The sequence below is a fragment of the Mycetomoellerius zeteki genome, unplaced genomic scaffold, assembly GCF_001594055.1.
Source record: "Mycetomoellerius zeteki isolate Tzet28-1 unplaced genomic scaffold, Tzet1.0 scaffold61, whole genome shotgun sequence".
NCBI classification, from domain to species: Eukaryota; Metazoa; Arthropoda; class Insecta; order Hymenoptera; family Formicidae; genus Mycetomoellerius; species Mycetomoellerius zeteki.
In genome coordinates, this window is record NW_017257621.1 from 620,618 (window position 1) to 642,800 (window position 22,183).

General features: G+C 33.6%; 1 protein-coding gene across 4 annotated transcripts in view; it reads left to right on the top strand.

Annotated features, from left to right (window-relative positions):
• The first annotated feature begins 920 nt into the window (after positions 1 to 920).
• Positions 921 to 22,183, top strand: part of Acsl (Acyl-CoA synthetase long-chain) — a 28,984-nt gene continuing 7,721 nt past the window's right edge. Inside the window, exons 1-2 of one of the 4 annotated variants that reach the window (XM_018456836.1) lie at positions 4,478 to 4,764; positions 20,143 to 20,256. In XM_018456836.1, coding sequence (XP_018312338.1) covers positions 20,237 to 20,256 — 20 coding nt within the window. In that variant the 5' untranslated portion in view covers positions 4,478 to 4,764; positions 20,143 to 20,236. Of the gene's footprint in view, positions 1,090 to 4,477; positions 4,765 to 7,422; positions 7,903 to 20,142; positions 20,257 to 22,183 lie in introns of those variants that run through there. The other 3 variants (XM_018456839.1, XM_018456837.1, XM_018456838.1) reach the window with 3 other exon arrangements.

Here is a 22,183-nt window from a genome sequence, read left to right on the forward strand (position 1 = left end):
AAATGTAGTATGTTTAACTTATAAAAATATATATTCTTCATCGAAGGAAATAAAAACAAATTAAATTAATTTAGTTAAATGAATAATTTTTTTTTCAGTGTTGAAACGAGTTACTTTTCGAATAGAGAATATTGTAGACGTTTCTTGATTTTATTTTTATATATGTATATATTATATATATATTTGTAATGTAATAAATATTTATATGTATATAATATTGTATCATGTAAATAATTATCCAATCAAATTTTGTTATTCTGTCGTTTTTCTGAAATCATAGCCCGTTATTATAAAGTTGAATATATCTTATTTTTTGTCATCCTCCAAATAGTTCATTCCAATCACGCGCCAAAACGCGAATATCTTTAATCTGTATTATATGCATGGATGTTAACATTTTTTTCGATTAATATTTAACTTTCCGTATATAATCCCAAACGCGCAACGTTTCTAGAAAACCGATTGATTTTCTTTACACACGATAAATCGCGCTCGCCGTCGATAAATATACCTGCAGCAAATATATCTCTGCTCTCCTGGTAAAACTCGCCGTTTAAATAAAAGGGCGCGAGAACAACGTCTTTGAATTCTACCGAAAGTGCGTTTCCATTAATCTTACGATCACGGACGCAATCCATTCAGCGGATTTCGCGATTCGGTTGACGGGAGGGGGAGGGGGAGGAGGGGAATGGCGAATCTTCGTGTCGCGAGCGCAGTGCACGCACATACCATCGATCGCCGGTGCATCGGCGTCAGCGTGAAATTCGTGCGAGCGTAGCGCGCGCGAGTTTCAAGTTATCGATCGCGACCGGCGCGCGTGACGTCACCGAGGATCACGCCACATCCCCGCCCACTACGACTCGCCGTCCGATTGGTTCGCGCGCAGGCCGGCCGTCTATATTGAGATCTCGCGACCGCGTACCGGCTGTTCCGAGTCGGGCTACTAACGGCTCGTGAGTTTGAGTACATCCACGACGTGTGTTGAAACGTAGTGCGATGAGTCCCGTATGACAACCAACGCACATTGCACGTCTCGAAACGAGTTTAATCGCAGATCGTTCAGCCGAACATTTCAGCAGCGAGAGCGTCATCAGGTACGTAATCCGGCGGACGGATTCCTGCTTCGCAAAAGTTGAACGAGATCTGTTACGCGCTCAGAATCTGTAGTTTGTTGATATCGTCATTTTAGCGCAAATTAAACGAACGTATCGATGTTTCATCTCCGATTCTGACACCTCTCGTTTGTGTACTAACGACGTTTATTAAACAAAAAACACGAAGCGCTCACGCACTCTCGAGGTAAGAAGAGCGCATATTGGATTGTTTACTCTCAATGTACATTGCCATCAAAGCATTACCGTATGGAATGTATGAAACAGACATGTATCTTTGTACACGACGTGTATACGGAAAGGTAGATTACTATAAGTTGAGCCTGTAACAATAATCGCTTGAAATTCGCGCGTTATTTACGTAAATTGAGACATAATAGATATAAAATGCGCATTTCCTGATCTTGACGTCTGTGCTCCGTTAGAAAGAATTGGATTTATCAGTATCTTTCTTCAATTCGATATTTCAGAGAGAGAGAGAGAGAGAGAGAATTAATTTTTCTCAAACTGATAATGACAATTTGAAAAAAATGTGCATTTTATTCTTATTAAATCTATGATCATTTGTACCAATTAGATTAACTTTAATCTTGGGTTAATTACTCTTTATCCTTTTCTAATTTTTAAAATTGAGGCAATTTAAGATTAAAGTTAAGAAATTAAATCTACATTGATAGAAATAGACACAGATATTGTAGAACTATTTTTTAGCTAAACTAGTTTATGAATTAGTGCATACTTTTGAAACTTCAAATGAAATATGTAGATATATATTTCATTTGACGTTATTTGGCTAAAGTTTAAAAAAATTCTATAATGCAGTCAGTGCAGAAATAAAAAACATGACACTATTGTACGCTGTGTAATTCCCCATGTAAACAAATGACGCGCGTAATCGTTGCTCGCTTGAGTATCGCTTTTTTGCAGGTGATTTAAAATTCACTCGTAATGCGGTATTTTTGGAATACGTCTGAGCGCAACGTTTGCCCGACACGTGCGACTCCGTAAGTGACCGGTGCGACCATATTGCGGCCCGCAAAGGGGCCACGACCGATACATTACGATAATGGAGGGAGAAAGAATAGAAAGGCATCCGTTCGAAAATCGTCTGCCGTTTCCTTTGACTTGGCTAATATTTTATTTGTCGTACGACGAATTTTTCGAGCCTCTTTCTATTGATTAATAATTGACTACAAGAGAGTTAGAGGATTTCTATAGATAGAAACTCGAGAACTTCTCTATTTTACAGTCAATTAACATGATTGAAAAATGTGTCATACGATAAATAAAATATTAGTCTTGAGCCCGTGCCACATTTTTTACAATACATTTTTTCTTGCTTGATTGCTTGCGTTTTTAGTCTTGAGCCCGTGACATATTTTTTACAATACATTTTTTCTTGCTTAATTGCTTGAGTTTTAGTAAATTACTAGAAATTCTATGTTATTTGTGTGATGCAATTCTGTTTACTAAAACGCAAACAATTTAGCAGGAAAAATACTTATGCCGTATTTATATCCGTTTCGGGATGTTGAAGTGGCCAAAATTATCACATTACAATTGTATAAACATCTTCGAATTGACTGAACGGAATAAAAAAATCCTTTTACAGGATTAAAGTAGACGCAAAATTAGAAGGTGGTGCAGTGGATTTTATACTAAAATCGAAAGAATGTTAAAAAATTTTTTAACATTCTTTCGATTTTAGTATAAAATCCACTGCACCACCTTCTAATTTTGCGTCTACTTTAATCCTGTAAAAGGATTTTTTTTTATTCCGTTTGGTCAATTCGAAGATTTTTATACGACTGTAATGTGATAATTTGGTCACTCTACCATCCTCTTAACTTCAATCTCGGTTTAATATTTCCGATCATTTATCTCCAAATTTTCCTTTGTCTTTACTCTTTTTAATTCTTACAACTGGAAAAAGATAAAAACTAAGCTAGAGATCGAGATTAATGTTAATAGAATCATCAAAGATGCCAAATTGATAATTTCCTATCCTTGTTTTTCGTTAGTAAAAGGTTATTATGGTATTATTTATATATCATTAGAACTATTTATATTATTATATGCGTATTCACATATTTTTTAAATTTTGTATTGTATATCTAATAGGAAAAAAGAAAAAAAGTGAAAATGATAACAGAGCAAAAATGGTATCATCCGCAATTTAATCAATATTGATAGTAATGAACAGTAAGACGACAAAGGAGAATTTTGAGTATAAAAGTACACACGAAAAAACAGACTTGCTTTACTCTTTTATTTCAACGATATACAATTTTTCAATGAGACGTTTTGATTATCGAAGATTTAAATTTGTAAATCGTCCAAAGAGAGAAATCCGCGAAACTCTCGAACGTAATGAAAAAAACGTTTGTTTATTTATTAGCAAATACTTTCGACAACGTTTTCCAATCTCGGCTCGGTGTTTGGCAAGTGTCGGGGACGTGTGTTTTCGTCGTTTGCTGAATATTTCACAGTTATTTCACGGTGTATCATATTTACATACTGTTTAACGAAAACCAAATGCGCCGAACGTTTACGTGTTTACTTCTAACATAAAATCAAAGATAAGACAGCAGTGAGAATCAAGAATGAACCGAATGTTTTAATTGTTTTACAAGGAAGAATTTAAAGTGAGGCTAATCGGTTCGTACTATAAAATGAGTGTTGTCACGAACGTTGTGTTTGGAAACTCGAGATTGTAAAACAAATCTAATTAGACTTCGTCTTTTAGTCTAAGATTTTAGTCTTTTAAGCCGGTATTTATAATCAGTTCTTATATTTAAGACTGTCTTAAGTGCAGTTTTAAGATGTTATAAGCTAATTACAAAATCGTATTCGCACCTTAAGATATTATTTAAGACGGTTGAAATAAGATCGGCTTTCGTCTAGGATATTAATCATGCAATTTTTTTTCTAAAGCGGGAACGTGAAAAATTAGAATTTTTATGTATGTATATATGTGACAAAAATTTTCACTTTTCACGTTAGAGAAAAAGAGTTACATAATCGATATTCTAGATTAAAAGATTAAAATAAAAGACGAAATCTAATTAGATTCGTTTTCAATGGAAACGTGAAAAGTAAAAATTTTTTTATTTACATATACACAAAAAAAAATTATTTCACTTTACGTTTCCGCTCTAGAAAAAAAGTTACAAGATTGACCTCCAGGGTCTTTTATTTCTGATGAACCATTAAAGAACCGTCTAAACGGCTAAAGAAAAAGGAGAAAAACACCTGACCGAGAAAAGTCACGCCACGCCACGCCACGCCACGCCGACAGGAGACGCTCGCAGCGTCCCATCGATCCCGCTAGTTTCAGGCTGTAAGATGGCCGCGGCGTTGATCCCTAGGTCGGTTCGTGTCCCACAACGCCGTCAGTGTGTACGGGTACCTGAAGCCGGTCGCGTGGCACGTGTGTGATTGAACGGAGTACTCGCGCGCGGGAACCAACGTCGTCGGGTGGGAGATCCGGTGAATCGGCGATGCGATGGCGTCGTGGATCGAACGTCATTGAGGATAGATCGCGTCTGTGGAAACCCGGAGTCTGCGGGTATACTTTTCCGGCACGTGACGTGGAAATTCCGTGAGAGTGGAATCCTTCGCCGCGCGAGATCTTCAACCACGATCTAAGAATGTAAGCGACGTTTCCGTGATGCTATCAGTATACTGGGTGATCCGGGAAGAAATACTTCGCCGGTTTATTTTAACACTAATCTTAATAAGCAGACGTGGTTAGGTTATTTGACAATAAATTGATGGTGTTTGATTTTTTAAATAGAAGGGTTTTTTCACACATGTAATTTGACAAATAACGCACAACGGATTTTATCAAATTTATTTTATTTATATCGATTTTACATTGTTTATTATTCATTGAGAATATTCTCTGATATTCCGTTTTGTTATGTAATTATGATTGAAATTTGAACTCTCAGTTGATAAATATTGAGAAAGTTATGTTGAAAAATTTATTGAGAAATTACAGCTGATCAAATATATATCGACCTTCTCGATACAGCTGAACAATACAAATAACGATGTGTTATGGAAATTGTACTACATGCTGACGATGCGATTTGTCCATAATGTTTCACTAATCCTTCACATATTATGATTTCCATCAGATTAGCGGTGAAATACTCTAACGCGGTGAAAATTAAATACTAATTAGGCGCTATAATTTGAACTTTGCTCCAAACGTTTGGCAGATAATTGGAAATAATTGGGGATAACGAGAAGCTTAATGCCTCCATATAATATAAACAATAAATATCAAGTATATAAATAGGAAAAATGAACGTTCTAGAATGAAGTGCTATTTAAATGCCTTAAATCAGTAAAATATAACAAAAGCAAATTTTCTTCGGAACGTAAATTTTTTAAACGATCTTACTTAGTATCTAATTAGCAATTTTGTAATATATTAGAATTTACTTAGCCGCTGGTCGGGGACTATCTAGAGATTCTAGAATATTTTAGGGGTCTGTTTCTTTTTTCTAACTTGAGCTTCTCTCTCTTGTTTACCTTTTCTCTTTTTTTCTCCAACGTAGAAAGAAAAAGAGAAGAGACAAACCGTGCCAGAAGTTTAGCTAAAAAGACAGGTTTTAGATGTGGGTCACGAGTTTTCTTTAGAATGTGCTTTCTAGAATCCATCGACAAAAGAACTGCGTTTCTTCGTTCTATATACCTAGAGGCTGATGACGTTGCAGCGTGAGCAAGCGGATCTCGGATTACGCGTTTCTCTGGCTTTTAGCGTGGTGCAGTATTATTGGTGTTCGCAGTCGGACTTGACTTTAGATCATTTGGGACGTGGAAGCCGGAGCACGCGCTCCGACCGTGAGGACATTCAGGCGCCGACCTGGTTGGCCGTGATGCATGTGAATTGGCACATCGATTATTTTTTGACTATCTTTCGATTATCATTTCCTCACTTAATCCGATTAATAAGTGCCACGTGTTCAATAACATGACGGAAACGCAAAGTTCATTATATGAAACGTAGAATTATTATTCATCGCGCTATTAAAAGCGATCATCTCACAAAATAGTTATTATTTTTATTTTATCACAAAGTTTGTATTTTTTCCTCGTAAATCTTTGAGCGTAAATGATTAATTTTAGGAAAAAGATTAGCAATTTTCTTCGGAGCTTAAAATGTTTTAACACGTTTCAGTATCTAATTAACAATTTTGTAATAGCAATAAAATATAGTTAAAAGTCAAAACGAACATAAAAGGAAGATGTTGGTTTAATATTTACTACAATATACTTTATTCATTTCTAAAATATATTTTTGAATAAATAAATTCGTCATTCAATGCTCGATTAATTAAATTACAATTTACAAACTAAGGAGCTCAGAGCAAAAGCAAGATGTTGTTAAGCTATTGTTTAATAATAATAATAGAAATTACATTTGAATAAAAATAACATACGTTTCGACCTTAGATTAGGTCATTTTCAATGTTACATGTAAACGTTCTATCTAAATAAATAATTTATACAAAAAATAAAAAAAACTGACATGCACCACATATTTTCATATAATTTTAAGCGCTTACAATTTAACTTCAAAATTTACTCCTGAAGTATGTCCTAATTGACCATAGTCCATGCAATTCCAATGAATTTGATTACTTCTTGAAAGTATAACGTACAAGGATAAAAAGTTGAATTGTCCATGATGTAAAATTCGGTAAATGTGTGTTAAGCTGTATCTTTTCAAAAGATGATAATAATAATTGTGCGGAACAATTTATAAGAAGCAAGCGATATTCAGACTAAAACTCCAAGATATAAAATTAATTTTCGAATTTTAATATGAACGTAAAACCAGAGTACGTGTCGTGTCAAGATTTCGTACTTCTCAAGTAACGAATTATTTTAAACTCATATATTTTTGAAACACCTCCCTTTTATGCTAATTTTGACCCTTAAATTTTATTACTTTGCGAGAATCGAGCTTTGAGTTTAATTCAGTTTTGTAATATATTAGAAATTATTTAATGCTCTGGTTAAGGATTATCTTGATGAAGGTCACAAGTTTCCTTTAGAATTTACTCTTTAGAATTCGCCGGCAAAAGATTCCTCAATTGAGATGTAGTTCAAGCAAGTATTCGTCTGACAATGAGATCGCTTCGAGTCTCATTATCAACAGACTTTCAAGAGTTCATCCGGGAGCTCGCGTGGACTTGGGAAAGCAGGACGTGTGTCGGATTCATTCGCGGGGTTTCCCCCGTTTCTCCGACTCGTCCCGAGTCCCGGGTTCGCGAACAGCTGTCCCGGCGCCTCGTGCGCACTTCCACCTCCGATCGTCGCGTGGCGTTATCGGGCGAAATCCCAGGGTCCACGCGCGGGTCGGTCCGCGACCAAAGATCAAAGGTAGTCGAGATGCTTGATGTATGCCGCGGTGTGTCGGCGCGGCGCGAATTCAGTCGTTCGTCGACCGTCTCGAAGCGCGTCTTCCGCTCTCCTTCCTCGGTTTTACGCAACACGCACACCCTGTCCCTTATACCTCGGTGCTACGTACACGGCACACCCGCGAGTGAGGACGTGGTGGAGAAGTGCGACGCAGAGAGCAGGCGGTACTCGCACATACATATCCACGTACACGCGGACACCCACATCATTCTTGACACCGACACTCCTGAATCGTGCGTAGTGATTATTTCCTCTCCCGCGATCGCGTGGTGGGAAAAGCGTACGACGGCCGATCTCGGTGAGCAGGAAAGTGGTGAGGAGGAACCGGTCGTTTTGTCACGAAACTCGTTAGGTGAGCCTGTTTGTATTGTTGGTGCTTGTTGCGAGTAATCACCCACCTGTGGGTGTCAGGAGCTTGGAATTTATCACGCATTCTTCGTCGATGTTGACATAAAGGTGCCTCCAGACAATATGGCCAATGTATACCCCAACTTTGCACTCATTCGTTGAAAATTGACTGCATTCAATATGGATAATTATATATGTCATGTATGTGTATAATATTTGCTAATGTTGGTATACGTTGACCATATCGTCTGAAGGCTATTTCATTTGTCACAAATTTTTCAAACGTATTAACTGTTTGATTAATTGGACAGATAAGTTCTCGGATCTCTTATAGCCAATCAACAGACTTGAATAATTTATCGTACGACAAATATAATACAGCCGGTAAAGGCTAATATTTCATTTATTCACTGAAAAAATATTACTAAATTTTATAATACATATTTCTTTGAACAGTACTAATTGAATATTTATTTGAATAATTATAATTGATTATTATTAAGTAAATAAATATTTATTCAAAATAAAAAATTATAGTTGTATATTGTATATCAAATTGTTCAAGTGTTGATTGGCAACAAGATAAAGAATTTGAAGATTCGAGAATGTTTTTATTTTTCGTAGTCAATTAATATATTTGAAAAATTGGTTGTATGCTGAGAAAAATTTCTGATTGAAAATGAACGAACAATCATATATCAATTAAAATTTTGGTTATCTTAACAAAAATTATAAATTCTACCAGGAAATTCTGATTTGTTCATTTTCAATCAAAATTCTAATTAATGCAATTAGACTTTTTTCAGTGTACGAAAATATTAAAATAGTCTAATATCTACGAACAACGTAAATCAATGTCCCCATTAATTTTCATGCAGAATTTCAGCACTACGTTTCGTGGAAATTGATGAATTTGCGATTTGTTTGACCGGATTAATTAGAACGGTCTCACTGATATCGGGCGGAAGTATATCATAACGTTTCTCTGAAAGACCTATCATTCCCTCTTCATCAACGCGTTTGTCGTCGATTCTGGGTAAACTGACTTGCACATAAACTTCCTGACAATCTCACTTCAATCAGTGAGGAATCATAACGTTCCTATTCAGTCGATATCAATTCGCAAACTTCTTATTATCAATTTGCGGCAGACTGATCGATTTTGCAAATTCACGGTCAACATCGAATGAGGTCGACATTTTTATCAATGAACGAAAGATTTACGCAAACGAATATGGCACTGCACCAGTTTACAAATATTTATTCAATCTTGAGGCTCCAAACGCACACTGGTATAATTAAAATTTTGCACATTCGTCATTTCACGACGTTATAACTTGTTTGTAAGAGATTTTTGCAATTTAAACTTGTAGGAACGTAGTTTAGGATTTACGTCGGTTTGTTATTTATAGCTGTCATGTGATAATCATTTCGACATTTTACGCATAAACACGGCTGTAATTAATTGGCGGGATAATATATAACCTTGGTTCTTTCTACACGCACGTAGAGATTATATGTGTTTTCAGTACAGATTTCTCTAACGTTGCAAAAAAAAGAATAAAAAAAAGACGAATAATCTTCGTCGATAATAATTAATTTTATTTTAACAACAAAATAGAGAATGTCATTTTTTATCGATGTTTTACTTCTCATAGTTCTTATATTCTTTATAAAATAATATCCATTTGAGAAAAGAAATATCACCTTTCTTATAAATATTAATTAAAATACTGTCAGTATTTCTTCAACATTTTTATTATGTTGGTTTTTTTTATTTTGCATAACTATGAATCACCTTTGCTACGTTTGAATACATGAAGTCGAACGAGAGTTAGCGGCAGACATTAGCGATATTAATTTTTAATGTATTGAGAATAGCACGTGTATTTACCACATAATAAACGTCACTTAAAATGTTCGTAAATCGTTTCTTTTTTGATTAATTCCAATAAATTCTAGAAGATGATTTATTCGCTGATTTATGATCGTGATACTCTTATCACTCTGTTTTGCGAAAATTTTTATCTGTTCCGAAGACTAAGTAAATTTGTTGATATCGTCAAGCATTAACGAAATCGGTCGCAGCTGCGAATCGTGAGAAGTGTGACGTGTAGCGCATATTCCAGTCAGACGGACGTGGATGATCGACTAGACGGAAACAATCCGTAAAGTAGTGCATGGTGGTTTCATCGTTGGCCGCGTACGAGGTTATTAATAATGGCGATGTAGCGTGAAATCTTCCCCCTCGTGGTCCCTCTTCCGTCGATTCTCTTCCGCTTTTGCGGCGATAAAACCGGGTTTTTTTTTCAAACCAGCACGATTGTGGGACCAAATTGCTCTTCTCGGTAAACGGTACGTATAATCGTGCAAAATCGTCACATCCTGATTCCGAACTCGAGAATTTAATATACACTTCGTTAACGTTTTCTCATCGAACGGTCTCTATTCAGGTCACGTGTAATCTAAGTGTAAAAAAGTGCAATATCTATTTTTAACTGGGAAATTATTAATATGGAAACGCATACATGAACATTAGCGCATATATTTCAACGCGACCTGTTTTGATAAGCAGCACAGATTTACCTTCATTCAACGTATCACGTGTGTTTCTATGAAAACAAAATATAGTAATTCTTAAGAAGCCTCACAGGAATGAATCGGTATTCCGGTGGCACGATTTGCAGTGGCTGACCTGGATATCTTCCGTATATAATTTCGATACTACTTTAGAAATTCTTCGTGTTCGTGTCTAGTAATGTAGAATTAGAAACTATCGCATTTCTTCAGAGCGAAAGTTTTACATTCTACAAAACAACAATTGGACAAAAAATTTCCGAGTTTTTGAACTTATAGATTTCCAAGTTTCTGAACTTATAGATTATATACTGTAGGTTACGATATTTGTAAGATCGTTTATTTTTGATCCGATTTCACCAGTGTAGATTAACTTTGATTTAATTTATTTTTTATCTTTTTCTAATTCTTAAAACTAGAAAAAGATAAGTGAGTTAAACAGAGATTTAAGTTTATCTTATTAATGAGAGAAAAGTTTTTAGTATCTGTGACCGTAATTATATGTTATCATGATTAAGATTATTATTGTTTATAACTAATAATCTATAATTTATAATTAATAATCATACGTATATTTCTGTCAATAAATATATATAGTTGGTAACGCAAAAATTATAGTTATATAAATTATAATTATGATTGCAATTACTATAATTTAACTGTAATTTTTATAGTCATTTTTTGGGGGCAAACATAAATTATATCTAAACTTGAACTTTTCTGAACTTTCTAAACTTAACTTTTCTCTTAATGTAAAAATGGATATTACTTTCTTTCTGACCGCTGTTTTCACGAAGTTATTTTTCTAGGAGCGCTTGTAAGGATTCTTTTTAAATCGTACTCGAACGTGATTTTCGCTCAGCCTTAGACCATTTGTGTTTATTACGACTTGGTTGGACGGTAAATTAAAGAGTATGAAATCCTAGATTTTCTCTATTTATCGACTTTACAATTGGTCCAATTTGACATTCAGCAGTAATTCAATTTAGAAATACATTGTGTGTGTGGCGTGTTAAATCAAACAACGTTTGCAACGAGAAGGAAATTTTCTCGCAGTTTAATCGCGATAATAAATCGGCGCGGATAATCTGCACTTCAACGATTTAATTAATCCGTCGCATTCTGTACCTCATCACTTTTGCGCTCATAAAATCATCACGATGATCATTGATATCGCGTGAATGTATTAAACTTACGTAACCACGGAAAGCGGAATAATCCACGTTAAAAACATGATTGACACCGATATCAAAATGTATGATGAGTTATTTGAATCTTGATTTTTTTGTTTTGTCTTGACGAAGTATTCTAATCAGAACAAATTTTTATAAAATATGTTAGTATGTGTTGTGCCGCCTTTATACACTGGCTTTGTTTACACTTAATTGGTATAATCTGTGAGATATACGCGACACAAACACAATTTTCTATCCTTGAGAATATTGATCGCCCATCGCGAGAGTGATGGGCTCTTTCATCAATTAGTATTGTCAGTGTACTATCAATACGATCCTTATGTGATCGGTGATACAATCAATCATGTCAATGTGTCCAAAATTTTGAGTCATCGATCATGCAAAACAAAAAAAGATGAAAATGTTATTTCGATGAGATGTCTAACAATAAGTAACTTAGGCAATATTAATGATAGATTATTATGCTTTGATTATTATTAATTATCTTAATTATAACACTTATTTAAATTTTAATCGTGAAGGGAAAAGACGCATTTGATGTTATTTTAATATATTCTATTGCTTGCGCGAATTATTTCTCTCTCATTATCACATTCTAATTCAGGATAGTTTAGTCATTATGTAAACTGCGCGTTAGATTATTATGTAAACACCGGTTCGAAATCCATCTTTCTTTCGTTTGCACACGTGAAGTAAAGTCATTAAATACTGAATCTTTTATTCATATTTTTTCTCTATTTATAAGAGTTTCTGTAAATTCTTCATTATTAGATATTGGCTCAATTAAATTATTAAGATCATATTTGGAAACGTAATAGTTACTTGATTTTACAAATCATTCTAATGAAAAAATAAAAAAATTTTACAAATCATTCTAAATACAAATATTTTCAAGAAGGTACGATGTTATTTTATTCATGCTATCTTTTTTAATAAGTTTTTATAAATGAATTTTTAATGTAAAATAGATTTGGATTTATTATTAAGGAGTGAGAATATTAAGAAATAATTTAAAAAAAAATCTATCGTATATATATAATATACATATACGTGGATAAATCTTCAAAATCTTCATTATATGTCAAACATTACGAAAATATTAGATCTGAAATATCGATACATACGATTTAAGAAACACATTTAATTTAGATTTAAGAAACGTATTTAATTTATATTTTGTACAATCATTTTTTTTTTCAGTCAAACATGAATAGCTTAATAAATAATTCACGATTATTTTTGACATAGATAAAAAAATGGTAGTATTTGTATCCGGGAGAAATATAATTCACGGCATTGACAAATTTATCGCTAACATAAATTTTAGGAAACATTGCAAATCCGATTTAAGCATTATATGAATATTATTATTATTATAAATATTATTATTGTATGAATATTACTGTTATTATGTAACATTATTATAATATAAATAATTGCTCCTAAATATTTGTATTCTTGAATATCTTTTCGTGATTATTCTACAAACAGCGAATGTTACTATATTTGAGTCGGGTTAAGTTACAATCCTTAGAAGCTTGTTAGTGCGGTGTCGAATTATCTTGCATATGCGATTGTGTCACGTTCGCTAAATGCATCGTGAAGGACGGGTCATTCGTATGATATGAGTGCATCGCAGCTTATTTCTATGTGCTTAAAAGTACATGTGTGTAAAATTGGGTCAGTGGCGTTAATGTCGATACCCGTTTTGTCGAACGAAATTTAACCAAGGTTGTTTCGTTTGCAGTACGTATATCACGAAAGGAAGAATAGTATCCATTCGTGACTCTGAATGCATGATTAGCGTAAATATGAAGAAACCTGGTAATTTTAATAGATTAAAGTTTATTTACAAGTAAAGGTACACTTTGGTAGATCCAGAAATTTGTCAAAGGAAAGAGCCATTGATGGGGTGCGAGCGAAATTTGTTTTTTAAGGTCAAATATGAAAAGATAGAACATTAAATTACTATTTAAATTATTACATTGAAAAGGTATTATTTAAATATATAATATATAATAAACAACTTTATTTTAAATTATATTAACAAAAAGAAATTAATGAAATTAATGTTTTTTTGTATATCTAGGAGTTTCTTAAATTAAAAAATATTTTTGGAATATTAAAATTGTGATTATCACATCAAATTGTGATAATCATTTCCGAGTTATTAAAAATATATATAATACTTTGCTATAAATAAAAGAAGATTTCAAGGGGGCCATGGCCTGTGAATCCGCTAGTGAAGGTACAGGAATATGAATGAAATCGGTGACGTAAACGACACAGTAGTTCTCTAAAGAGGGCAATGCCTTTTTGTGATTCCTAGAGTGATGATTCATAGGAACTGTCGTATTAACGCTCATCATAATTTGTTTTAAAGGAAGTCTGTGCCTTTCTTGTGGTTATTTCTTGTAAATATTCTTTTACAAATATGCAACATAAATTTCAATCCTTCTGTTTTTAAATTGTTTCTAATATCGAAACGGAAATATTTGGATATTTTTTTGATTGACATAAAGCTCTTTCAAATAAATTAGTTTAATTATTTTTCACATAATGATTTCTGTAAGAATACATTTAGCTATTTTTATCAATTTAGCTAATTTTATTAATTCACAAGTTTAGTTTTATTAAAGGCTATTAATTTTATTAATAAACAATTATACGGATATATTGCGAACGAATATACAGACAAAATGTACGATCGAAAAAAATACTCCGAGAATAGCTCGCATCGTTTAAATGATTTGATCTTTGTCCAAAACAATAATAACAAGATGACGCTTACGTTATGCATAAAGTTAAAAGTTGAAATAAACACATTATTCACGTTGATTTTAATTATATCATTAGCAATTTATGAATGTTAAGTGTTGGAAAGAGCATAATCGATCGCAACGTGTCGCAAGTGTGCGTCGTGATAATACAATGATGAATGAAGGCTGACCACGAATACAAGTAATGACGCAACGCGTGAAATAGTGCCAGTAGACGGACCTTTATCGGTATTACGACGTCCTTCCTGCACGTCATACAGTATCGAACTTCGGACTCACCCATAAAACGACCTCGTGGAAAGAAGCCCAGAAATCTTGTCGCAAGAAGTCACATCGCACAGAACTTGATTCGGAACTCAATGTTTTGAAATATAATTATACTTGTCGGACTTTAACCCTCGGAAGATACGCTGGTATTGAATTTAACCTTTTCTCCCACATGTTAGCACGTGTTAGCGATTGCTCATACGAAGCATAAAAATATGACGTTGTATAACGGAGACACCAACTTTTTGTGCTTTTTTAACGTTTTACATGTATGTGTTATAATATTATTGACTCTTCCAAAAAAGTAAGTAAAACGGACTTTGAAACGTTTCAAAAACCTTGACATTTTGTGAATTTAAATTCTTGTCCCCTATATTATATATAACGAATCCTTACCGTATTGCGAAACATCTGCATTCGTGAAAAATGTCTTAACTTCGTTTGTAATTTGCTTGTCGGATTTTTAAAGTTCATTATTAGATTTGTTCGCGTTGAAATCCCTAAAAATTTTTGCATTTAAAAGAATGAAATGGCATTTAAAAAAATTGAGATAAATATATATTTGGGTGTTGAAGAGAGAGAAAGCTGAAGATTCTAAGTGCAAAAGTGCAAGCAATGCGAACAGACCTATTAATATATGCGCCAAAATTAATCGTTTATTTCTGATTTTGGAGAGATAAAGCTGTGTGGCAATAAATTTCATGTAATCTCCTAAAGCGGATTGAATTTGAACGGCGTCACCATTGTCCTCGTTCTTTGTACCGTCAATTCTTATCGCGAATCTCAATAGTTATCTACGTCAAGCAACGTGAACTTTGGATCGTATAGTCTTGCAAAACTGCTTGAGTACAAGGTGCGCGTTCTTGCGATATACAGGGTGTTTCCAAATTAAATGGCAAAACTTCGGGAGCGTGTAGAGGAGTAAAAAACTAAGAAAAAAAGTCCTATAGACATATGCTCCTTTTTGCTTTGTTTCGCAGGAAATCACGAAAAAAGAAAAAAATATATTTAATTTATTATTTTAATTATTTTATTTATAAACTTTTTAATGAAGATTTTGTTCGAAATGTGCACCTCTTGCAGCAATACAAGCATTGCATCTGTCAAACACGGCTCTTGTAGCAGCCAGGCACTGTTCTTGCGATATTCTGTTCGCTGCAGCTACGATACGATTTCTCAAATGTTGCTCTGATTGAATAGGCGAAGAATAAACTTCTTGCTTCAGAGTACCCCATGCATAGAAATCTAATGGCGTTAAGTCGGGCGAACGAGTTGCCCAATGTACTGCTCCTCCACGTCCAATCCATCGTTGTGGGAATTTTCTATCTAACCAGGTTCTAGCGACTCTGCTGTAATGAGCAGGGCATCCATCTAATTGAAACCACATTTCAGTACGTTGTTGTAATGGGATGTTTTCTAAATAGTCAGAAAATTCATTCTCCAAGAAATTTAGAAAACGGTCCCCATTTAATCTTGCAGGTAAAAAAAACGGTCCCACTAAAACGTCGTTCCAAATTCCAAGCCAGACATTAACAGAAAACTCTTGCTGAAATTTGTATTCTCTAACAGACCTGGGATTTTGATGAGCCCATAATTCCTTTGATTAATTATTCCACCTCTGGTAAATGTTGCCTCATCTGACCACATTATTTTAGATGGAAATAAAATATCATTGTGGCATGTCTGAAGGTACCAGTTACAAAAGTTCAATCTGTTCCAATGATCTTGAGGTAATAAATTTTGCACTTTTTGAATGTGGTAGGGATAGCGATTATCTCCTTTTACAGTTCGCCAAATTGTTTGTGGTGACACTCCCAATACAGCCGACGCATTCCGAACGCTGGTCTCAGGATGATTGTCAAAATGTTGTAAAATACGATTCCCTGCCTGCAAATCTCTTCGTAACGCTGCTTGAAATCGGTTGTTTTCTTGTCGAATTGAAAATGTTCCAGTCTCTCGCAATCTATTAAATGTCAACATAAACACTCTTCGGTTTGGCACTCTTCTGTTTGGAAATCGTCGTGCATATTCTCGCACCGCCTTTAAAGCATTACCGTTGCAGAAACCGTATACAAAAACCATATCAGCATATTCACTATTAGAATACGTACGCGGCATATTGCAAAAGACAAAATTCATCTACTGTTAAAGGCTTTCAAAGAGCGACTGACAAATTCATAACAGAAAGTGGAAAATGTAATCAAATATGTCGGTGCTAGATATGGCAAGAAATGTAAACATTTTTTTTCGATTTCTCTGAAACGGAGCAAAAACGAGCATATGTCTATAGGACTTTTTTTCTTAGTTTTTTACTCCTCTACACGCTCCCGAAGTTTTGCCATTTAATTTGGAAACACCCTGTATATAATGCCTACTTCGTTTATATTTATTTGCCTTTCGGTTGTAAAGATATAAAAAATTGTATCAGTTAGATGTGATATCAATAGAATGAATGGATAAATGCTTTATTTGCGATTTTTATATTCCTGTTATAACGTTATCTGACAAGGGAAGTTTCACAACTGTTCGGAACCGATTTGATTCTCCATGAAATTTGTTGTTAAACACGAAAATCTAAGTGTTTCACTCCTTAAACATGAGTTAGAGCACGTATAAAAAAATACGTGTTTCTTAGATTTTCGTGTTTAACAACAAATTTCATGGAGAATCAAATCGGTTCCGGACAGTTGTGGAACTTCCCTTGTTAGATACATAGTTTTGTCAGTGACCATCTTATTTGTCCGTGTCGTATCATACGCAAAACATTGAGATTTTTTTATATAAATCCGATAATTTTTCGACCAGCTGCTCTTTGTACCTTTGTGTCAAAGATAAGAATTCACGCGTAATGTATAATTTATGCAAATCGAAACGCGAGTCGAAAAGTAATTGGTATAAAAAAGAATAATCGGCATTTGAATTTTACATACACTAGGAAAGAATGACTAAATTTTAATAAACATTTATTTAAATTATACTAACTTACTTATCATATATAAATCAATATTTACTAAACTAAACAATTACAAATCAATATTAGATCAATGAAAAATAAATTAATTAATAGAAATAATTTTATTTTCAGTCAAAGCTGATTTTAGTGGATAATAATGCTAATGCAAATTTTTGCAAGTATATCATTCAATTAGTAAATTTAAAAAACTTAAATTAATGATCTTGTACCAAAAATAAATACATATATATTTACTAAATATTTAATAAATATTTAGCTAGTACAATTCAAATAAAATTCATTAAAATTTAGTACACACTGTTAAATCTATAGTGTCAATTTTTAACTTAACGTGAGTCGCCACTGCTCCTACTTAATCATATCGTTATTTTATACTAAAACAATGGTTATATTTGATATTATACAGTGTCAATTTTATATTATGTGATGTCAATTTGATATTATATAGTGTCAAATTGACACGATATAGTGTCAAATTTATCTATCGTTTTGGTAAAAAATAATGATATATTTAGTAGGAGCAATGGCGACTCATGTTAAGTTAAATTTGACACTATACATTTAACAGTGCACTTTTCTCTCAATGTATGAACAATAGAATATAAAACCGAACGTTGCGCCGCAGGGGTTGAAACCTCGAAAATCGAAACTGGTCGCTACCGTTATCGCGCGGCGATATTTTTTTCGACTGCAATGTGTGCATTCCGCCGCGAATTGACACGTGCACGCGTACATCGGGGGCAAAGTGCACTTGACCGAGTCAGTTGCCTCGCGGTTAACGGACCGCGAAGATCGCGAATACTTGCGGATGACTTCGAAGAATTCTTCGCAAATGCGACGTTTCATATACTGGAAAATATTTGTCGTAGAGAATTCGTTTAATTGCCGTAATTTTACATTGCGTAAATGCATGTATCCCGGAACGCTTAAGAAACATAAATGAAACCGCGCCCTGTCAAAGCTTATTCATTGTTTACTAAATAGGCAAAGCCGCGTGACTTGACCTATTATGAATCTGACCTATTAAGTATAATAACTTGATTACTTTTTATCGTACGATTGATTGCGCGTTTGCGGATTTTTTTAAATTAAAAGTTTATGTGCGATTTAATTACATCCGATCTTATTAACTTATGTCCAGTTGAGTCGATTTGCATTATTCATGTATTAAATATTTCACTAGTTTTTTCTTCTTTTTTTTCATTGTTTGCACGCAAATTAGTTTTACATATGCAGCAACTCGACTTGACGTATACCTATAATAACACCTTGATTTATTATCACATAATATGAATTTATTATATAAATACATGATCTTATTTTTTGCGCTTAGTATTTTTAACGAACACATTTCGCGGCGTGAAATATCACTATCTGTAAAATTTAAAACGCAAGATATATTTGTTGATGACATTGAATAAGTCCCTGCAAACTTTAAGATGCATTTTATCATCTTTATTCAAATTTACTGCAATTTATGATTTAGCAAATTTTTTTATCACGAAACTAATTCTCTATATAACAACATTTATAACACTTTAAAATATTTAAAGATGTAGAATATATTTTGATAATTATCGTTTATGTAGAAATAAGTCACACTCTTCTAAGGATTAACGAAAACTCTTTATTTACACGTTTTTAACGATCAATGAGCGCCGATAAAAAAAACGCCACGATTAGAGATTCTCAAGTAAGAGATTGGATCCGTTATATTCAGGACGTTGCTCGAGATAGAATGAGATAAATTGTGCATTAGATAGAGGCTATTCTGATATACACTGCTAGTACTGGAAATTTATAGTTCACGTTACACATAAGTATTATAAATTTTCAATATTGGCAGTGTATACCGAAACACAATTAGAATAAGATATTTATGCATCTCTATTTTATATATCTATTATTCTATCTTAAACACCATCCTGAAAATGACAGACCGCAATTAAAAATTGTCTGAGATCGATATTCGTAGTTCATTCTCATTTTAAGACCGTCTTAAGTAATGTCTTACGATACTAATACCGCGCGTCCTCTGATTGATTCATGACATTTTAAGACTGTACTTAAGACAGTCTTACACATAAGAGTCGACTATGAATACCGACCTGCGTTTCGATATTCACTGCCAGTATTGAAAATCTATAGTACACGTTACGTGCATCATGAATTTTCAGCAGAGGCAGCTTAAACAGTGTCTAATCTCTTACTTGAGCATCTAGCCGATATTCGACGATTATAGTCGTCGTACTAACAATAAGGTCGGGAGAACGATCAAGAAGCCTTCTTGACATATCTGTCAAAGACGAGCCGATTTCGAGTCTTCGAGAGCTCCTACCTCCGCCGAATCAAGGACCATTTCGGCGACGAAGAGCGCACTCGAATGCACCGCATGCATCTCGCAGATCTCACTAACTCTTGTCGAACTTTGGGAATGGTTTTTCTTGCAGTGTCGATTAATCCGCATCGCGCACAGAGAAGCACCCCACCGGGTGAAGTGTTGATCTTGGAAGAGTAAGAGCGACCGGATAGAGAACCGCCACCATGATCGTGGACGATAAACAGTGAGTCGTAGTGTAAACGCACGGGATATGCCGCTGCGTAGCTCGTAGGAGACATATGGAGTCTACACCGCTATGCATTGCGCATCGTTCGCTGCATACGCCCGCATGAGCTCTCTGCTGTATTTTCTATTTCCGCTTGTACTATTACGACTCTACGCCCCCGGATGCGAACGGCCCACGATGTTAAATTAAACGTGCTGTGGGTCTTGGCTCGTAGGACTTCCTGAAACGCATCCGAAGAGCTCTTTCATTTATTTTGCCTTGCCGTAATGCTCAAGCACATTTCTTTCTTTATATGATCCCCTTCTATATGTTACAATTTAAGTCGCATATTATATATAGCCGTATTTTTTTCCTCGTTATTTATATATCTGCAATTTTCTCATATTGATGATATTTTTGTCACACTTATTTTTAATTTTCTATCTCAGAATTCCGTAGAGTACTTCGCAACTTAGTTACTAATTAAACGGCGATTATTATTATTTTATCTATTTCTTCTATCGCTTTGATTTATCTATCTCTTAGCATGACGATTTTGTTCTCGATGTTATTAGCATGAAATATATAAATCACAGTTAGATATGATACAATAGTATATCGTAATATTTAATTATTTTATGTAAAATGTAATCATGTGATTCTAATCTCTCGTTCAAATTAGTAAATATAGAATATGTTACATAAATTAAATTTAGAATCACATTACTACGTTTAGTATCGAACAGAACATATATTCCGTAAGTATATCTTTTTTATTTTTTGTTAGAAAAATAATTAAATCAGCTATCGTACGGTAGCGAAGAATTTGAACAATCGGTATTATTACAAGGTCGATTGTGATCCTCATTGGAAAACTATTGTGTGAGTTTTTATGAGAATTTTTCCATAATAATTATCAATTGAATACATATAAGTATTCGTGACTATGCCGTTGAAATATATGGACTGAAGAAATTTAATCATTTCTATGTAGCTTTTATCTATGATAACTTTCTTACGTAGTTTGTAGACTCTATCTATATATTTTTTTATAAATTTTGCATAATTAAATGTATTAGTTTAGCAAATAATATATAGAACTATGTTAATTGTTAAACTATTAAGTAAATACATTATAAGATACATATAGATTTGGACTGAAATCTAATCATTTCCTATCAAATAGTAGAACGTAGCTTGTAGACTTTATCTACGATAGTTTTCTGCGTAGTTTTTATCTATGATAATTTTTTTTTATAAATTTTGTATTCTGAATAATTATATTAGTTTATCAAAAAATCTTGAAGAATGTTGAATCGTTAAACTATTAAGTAAATACATTACAAGATATAGATTTAATCTGCATCGATTTATGTTCAAGGAGAAAGCCAACGCGCGTACGAACATATTTAATGGACTCTGCTACTCTCTTCTTTGTTTCAATTTTTAATGATTGGAAATCGTGTTTGATTGTAAGTTTGGTTGTAGATCGGTAGTAAGGTATCATTATTTTAATATTATGGCTGCATAAATGATGCTTTTCCACTCGAATGTCGAAAGCAAATTGAAATAAAAATGTAACTTATCTCTTAATGCAAATGAGAGGAGAGAGAGAGAGAGAGCATGCCCGAGTTAATTTTATTTTTTACTGTTGCTTCTATATTGTTATGTCATATTGTTTCTATTGTATGATATTTCTTTAAAAGTTAATTCATTTTTTTTAAATAAAAAATTTTCGTTTCAAAATATTTATAAATAAAATTCAATGTTCTATGGATATATTTTCGAATGTTCGTTAGACGCATTGCAAGGAGAATAAAAAAATACAACGTAATCCAAACTGATGTCGTATTGTTAGACTTTCTCGCGATCCCGAGGGAAAAGTTTTTATTTGGCTCGCGAGGATTTGCGACAAATCGTTGGAAAAGAAAATAAACAGCGAGAT